Source organism: Diabrotica virgifera, chromosome 6 (genome assembly GCF_917563875.1).
Source record: "Diabrotica virgifera virgifera chromosome 6, PGI_DIABVI_V3a".
In the NCBI taxonomy this organism is placed as follows: domain Eukaryota; kingdom Metazoa; phylum Arthropoda; class Insecta; order Coleoptera; family Chrysomelidae; genus Diabrotica; species Diabrotica virgifera.
In genome coordinates, this window is record NC_065448.1 from 99,375,645 (window position 1) to 99,381,952 (window position 6,308).

Genomic DNA, 6,308 nt, shown 5'->3' on the forward strand with positions numbered 1-6,308 from the left:
GCGTAAAATCCCGGCTTTACCTAAAAAAAGATCAACATCCTCCACGTCAAAAACCTCATGGAGCAGAGACTCGACCGTGAGCAAGCAGTACAGATCGATGATAAGTCACTAGATATACGATATACTAAGTCACTAGAGTCACTAACCTGCATTGATCGGGATAGGATTTCGTTTGTGAGTCCTTGTATCCAGGACTCCCACATAATAAGCACTTTGCTGATAGAGAGCCCATATAGCGCATCAGAGTGCTATCGGAGGGGAAGTGGATAGTATGAAGCACTGGGGCGGGATGGAGTGACGCCCGCTTATAAGAGTAAATCCTCCTTGCCTCAATGAATTTGTATCACCCGAATCTCATTCTCAAGGCGTGTGCATGTCTTTCAGACTGGGTTAAACACTATACTTAATTTTTTGTAGTTCTTGTTTTTAGTCGATATAAGTTAACAGGTAATACATTAGGTATACACCTATTAAGTAGGTATATGTTCTGATCTCGACCCTCGTAAGAAAATATTTGTTAAACCCTTATTGAATCGCTTCCTCTTCCGAAAATGTCACCGCACGCCACTGCACGGTACATATGCGTGTCGTTTTTCCTTGCGTTTCTGTAAGTTTTGTCACGGTACATATTCGTGTCGTTTTTTCTTGGCGTTTCTGTAAGTTTTGTCACGGTACATATTCGTGTCGTTTTTCCTTGGCGTTTCTGTAAGTTTTGTCACGGTACATATTCGTGTCGTTTTTTCTTGGCGTTTCTGTAAGTTTTGTCACGGTACATATGCGTGCCGTTTTTCCTTGGTGTTTCTGTAAGTTTTGTCACGGTACATATTCGTGTCGTTTTTTCTTGGCGTTTCTGTAAGTTTTGTCACGGTACATATTCGTGTCGTTTTTCCTTGGCGTTATTACTATTGCAGGTTTTGTTTCTGTATTTTCCTCTTCTTTTTGAGTTATTTTTGTAATCTTCCTGTGTTACATTGTTTCCTTCTTTCCGTCGATCGACGTTTTGTTTTGTATTGTATTTGTGTCCTTTTGGTACACCTCTTCTGCTCCTTTACACCTACTGTCCTTCGGCATCTGCAGGAGTCTTTTGTTTTGTAATGTATTTGTGTCCGTTTGGTATACCTCTTCTGCCCCTTTATACCTACTGTCCTTCGGTATCTGCGGGAGTCTGCCCCTTTATACCTACTGTCCTTCGGTATCTGCGGGAGTATTTTGTTTTGTATTGTATTTGTGTTCGTTTGGTACACCTCTTCTGCTCCTTTACACTTACTGTCCTTCGGCATCAGCGGGAGTCTTTTGTTTTGTAATGTATTTGTGTCCGTTTGGTATACCTCTGCTGCTCCTTTACACCTACTGTCCTTCGGCATCTGCGGGAGTCTTTTGTTTTGTAATGTATTTGTGTCCGTTTGATATACCTCTTCTGCCCCTTTATACCTACTGTCCTTCGGTATCTGCGGGACTCTTTTGTTTTGTAATGTATTTGTGTCCGTTTGGTACATCTCTTGTGCTCCTTTACACCTACTGTCCTTCGGCATCTGCGGGAGTCTTTTGTTTTGTAATGTATTTGTGTCTGTTTGGTACAACTCTTCTGCTCCTTTACACCTACTGTTCTTCGGCATCTGCGGGAGTCTTTTGTTTTGTAATGTATTTGTGTCCGTTTGGTATACATCTTCTGCCCCTTTATACCTACTGTCCTTCGGTGTCTGCGGGAGTCTTTTGTTTTGTAATGTATTTGTGTCCGTTTGGTACACCTCTTCTGCTCCTTTACACTTACTGTCCTTCGGCATCTGCGGGAGTCTTTTGTTTTGTAATGTATTTGTGTCCGTTTGATATACCTCTGCTGCTCCTTTACACCTATTGTCCTTCGGCATCTGCGGGAGTCTTTTGTTTTGTAATGTATTTGTGTCCGTTTGATATACCTCTTCTGCCCCTTTATACCTACTGTCCTTCGGTATCTGCGGGAGTCTGCCCCTTTATACCTACTGTCCTTCGGTATCTGCGGGAGTATTTTGTTTTGTATTGTATTTGTGTTCGTTTGGTACACCTCTTCTGCTCCTTTGCACCTACTGTCCTTCGGCAACAGCGGGAGTCTTTTGTTTTGTAATGTATTTGTGTCCGTTTGGTATACCTCTGCTGCTCCTTTACACCTACTGTCCTTCGGCATCGGCGGGAGTCTTTTGTTTTGTAATGTATTTGTGTCCGTTTGATATACCTCTTCTGCTCCTTTATACCTACTGTCCTTCGGTATCTGCGGGACTCTTTTGTTTTGTAATGTATTTGTGTCCGTTTGGTACATCTCTTGTGCTCCTTTACACCTACTGTCCTTCGGCATCTGCGGGAGTCTTTTGTTTTGTAATGTATTTGTGTCTGTTTGGTACAACTCTTCTGCTCCTTTACACCTACTGTCCTTCGGCATCTGCGGGAGTCTTTTGTTTTGTAATGTATTTGTGTCCGTTTGGTATACCTCTTCTGCCCCTTTATACCTACTGTCCTTCGGTGTCTGCGGGAGTCTTTTGTTTTGTAATGTATTTGTGTCCGTTTGGTACACCTCTTCTGCTCCTTTACACTTACTGTCCTTCGGCATCTGCGGGAGTCTTTTGTTTTGTAATGTATTTGTGTCCGTTTGGTACACCTCTTCTGCTCCTTTACACCTACTGTCCTTCGGCATGTGCGGGAGTCTTTTGTTTTGTAATGTATTTGTGTCCGTTTGGTACACCTCTTCTGCTCCTTTATACCTACTGTCATTCGGTACCTGCGGGAGTCTTTTATTTTGTGTTTGGACGAGTGTTTGGTCACTCTTTGCCCATGTAATTGCCCCTGATTCGGAGCTGAATTATACTGTTTCTACGATAGTCATAGTATTATGATCTGTTTGTTGAGGACTGGATTCCCTTCTTTGTGTCGTTCCTGACACTATCTATCTTAGTTTTGTGTTTTGAGTGAGTGGGCCATTACTTAATCGGTCCGTACCCTCCATCAATATGTAACTACATTCTTTGGTAGTACTAACTCCTCTGTTTTCCTTATAATGCTTCCTGTTTATAAAGTTGTTCCAATTCGCACATTTCTAATTATTTTTATTATTTTCATAAACTGTGGACGTATAACGAAACTGCAATTTTTCTATTTACAACCTATGACACTTTGTCATATTGTTGTAATATTGTCTGCTGTTATGTAATGCAACTCCTGCAAACGTGTTATGTTTTGTGACATTGACTTAATTATGTGGAATATTGTGCTAGGATGTGGAAATATTATTGAAACAGAAACTTTTTTATTTTACATGTATTGAAATAATTAGTATGTACTGTTTATCAGTTATTTATATGAGGATTTTGACTTTAATTCAAACGGCTATTTAAATTGACATCAATCTAATTATTTAAAATGTTTGGTAAATGTATATAACTACGTTAAAAATATAAATATATATGAGATTGCTTTCTAAAATTATGAAAATGTACGTATTTTATTCGCCAACTTTTTCGAAATAAGAATAACTATAATGATAAGTTTAAATTGCAATGTTGACTGACCAAATATATTCAGGGCTCAGGGTGAAACCTTTTATTAATAATAGTTCGATAATTTATGTGTACTTAAATAACTTAGATTTAAATGTAGAAAACTGTATAGAGTGGATCTTTTATACTTTGATTGTATTATTCAATTTGCAGTACGTTCAATATTGGAGAAGATATAATTTATTTAAAAAATTTCAGTTTGTTTCGTTTCTGGACGTTGTGTAGCTCCTCTGGTTGTGCTTTCTTGCTCTGGATGCTTTGTAGCTCTCCTGCTTGTAGTTTCTTTTGCGGATGCTCTGCGGCTCCCCTGTTTGTTGTTTCTGTTCTCCTGGGCCTAGTGTCGTCTATCTGCTACTGGGTTCCTAGGTGTAGACTGTAGTTGTAGGTTTATCAAGTCTTGTTACTGCCTCGATGTCTTCTTTTGCTCGGTAAGGACCATGTCTAATTTATTACCACACGCTAACCCCGGAAGCCCTTAAGTGGCTCGAAGGACTGAAGTTACAGGCACATTATGCTTGGTTGAAATGATTCTAATGAATGATTCTAAAATGTATTATCTCTTATTGGCAACATGAATTGGGTCATAGCCCACACGACAAAAAGAACAAAGGTTTTACTTTGTCAGCTAAATTAATGTCCATTGCCAAAATATTGTTTATAAATTGCAACAATTAAACAAATGAAATATCCCGCACATGTTTAAATATGATAACAAATTGGTTCGTGTGATGTACGGGGTGATAAAAATATACTGTTCAATATCGTGTATTAATTCTGAATATTTGATATTGGACAACAACCCTATTATAAAAATTAAATAATAAAATGTTTCATGTAGACCAGGTCATTTAGCACAAAATAAATCGTAAATACAGCACCTAGAGATTTGAAACTTTTTGCATTGTGTTTTAGTGGCAGATCCAAGGGGGTGTCACTGGGGTCATGACTCCTCCCTCCTAGTCGAAAATAAATATCAATTCAATAATCCTAAAAAAGAAAAACCGAGAGACGTCAAACAAAAATAAAATTTTAGGCCCATTCAATAAATAATATTGAAAACCCACTTATCATAGGGGTGGTAAGACTAAGTGACCTTGCATAGGAGAAATGTAATTAACTCACCCTCAAGATCCATGAGCCCCCCCCCAAAAAAATTTCTGGATCCGCCAATGTTGTGCTCAGGATGATGTCAGGAGAAAGTCTGCTAAAGACAAATGGGTAAAAATGCATCGTTGCATTTTAAAGTGCATAAAATGCATCCAAAAGGACATACACATATCAAAATAAATGTACTAAAGATTTTGTTACTCTAGGGTTTTTGGAGTCGGTAAAGATGAATACGCCATCAGAACCGATCACCGGAGCACCTGGTGTCCAGGTTCACTGCCAAGGCACGAAATCTGGAGTTTTAAAGGGTTTCGATACTAAGTTGATGCAGATTACTAGGAGAGTTTTTGGGTTTTCTGAATAAGAATACGCCATCAGAACCGACCTCCGGTTCACATTATTTTTTGCGATTCGAGTCCATCATAAGCTCGGAATGAAGCCATGAAGAGCTTCTTAGCTAAGTGGCTGGTTTTTTAGCTAAAAGGCTGATTCTCTAAGAAACTAAGACATATATATTCATAATGAATTAAAATAATTGATTGTGGAATTATTCTTAAATTTAATAGGCCCTAAGGTATTATTTTCAAAAATATCACCGTAGGGAAATATATTATCACATTTAACTGACTGTGACATCATGTCATTATTTGGTGAAATAATAATATCAGTCGGACATTAAATTTATTTGACGTTTTGACTTCCACTTCGGAAATCGTTATCAAAGTACAAAACATTAATAAATTAAACAAATGTTTTTCTGTTGCTTTCTTGAAAAAAATATTCTAATATATTTATGAGTTGCGTTCCTGAGACGATTTATTGGAAGATAGTTCATTCGATATTCGATTACATGAAATTAACTTTAACCTAACAATATCCATAGAAAAATCAAATCACGTGATTTGTCTTTAAAAGGACATGCAATTATGAGAGTAAAATTCTCGTGTTAGCTATCTCATACTAAATGACGAGAAAAAAAAACAGAAAAAAACCTCATGATACTATCCCGATATGGTAAGTATTTGGTCATTCATTCAGTATACTCTCAAAATTAACACTAAACCCTGATTTTATATGTACTTATGTATAATGATGTATCCTCAAAATGTTATTGACTTACTACTTATACAGTGCGCTGGAATAAGTGTTACCCCTCCCTATTAACATTTATTTTAAGCACATAATCAAAACACTCGGACAGGTCGATTTTTAAAATAATCATACTATATTAGAGCATTAATGTTTCGAACTTTACGCGATCTTTCTTCAGGTGACAGGCATAACTGTGTGTTTTTTTAATGGGAAAGTACATCATTTGACACCTCATTTAAAAGCTTTTAAAATACTGATTATGAAAATGTATTATACTTTAATATTTTTTGAGAGCATAGGCGCAAATTATCGATCGAATTCTTTTTAAATGCATTCATTTTTTTTTCTAATCCTGAGAAAACTCATAAGTATTTTTGAATAATTTAACGCAGAATGAAAGATTACATTATTACCGAGGGCTAAAAGTCCCTTAGAATAAGTAAAAAGTTTCTTTTGAATGATATAATTGAAATTAAAAATCACCCTCCATTTTCTCTCTTTTTTCATCCCTGTAACTTATTAAAATAAACATTATAGTCATCGGAACTTTCAACCCTCGGTAATACTGTAATCTTTCATTCTTCG

General features: G+C 37.1%; 1 protein-coding gene across 1 annotated transcript; it reads right to left on the bottom strand.

Moving 5' to 3' along the window:
• Nucleotides 1-1,279: 1,279 nt before the first annotated feature.
• Nucleotides 1,280-2,665, bottom strand: LOC126886129 (peptidyl-prolyl cis-trans isomerase G-like). Its single transcript, XM_050652974.1, has one exon. The coding sequence runs from the start codon at nucleotides 2,663-2,665 to the stop codon at nucleotides 1,280-1,282; it is 1,386 nt and encodes a 461-aa protein (XP_050508931.1).
• Nucleotides 2,666-6,308: the final 3,643 nt, after the last annotated feature.

Excerpts from the sequence above, each read along its gene's own strand:
- LOC126886129 (XM_050652974.1), bottom strand. The coding sequence starts at position 2,665 with ATGCCGAAGGACAGTAGGTGTAAAGGAGCAGAAGAGGTGTACCAAACG.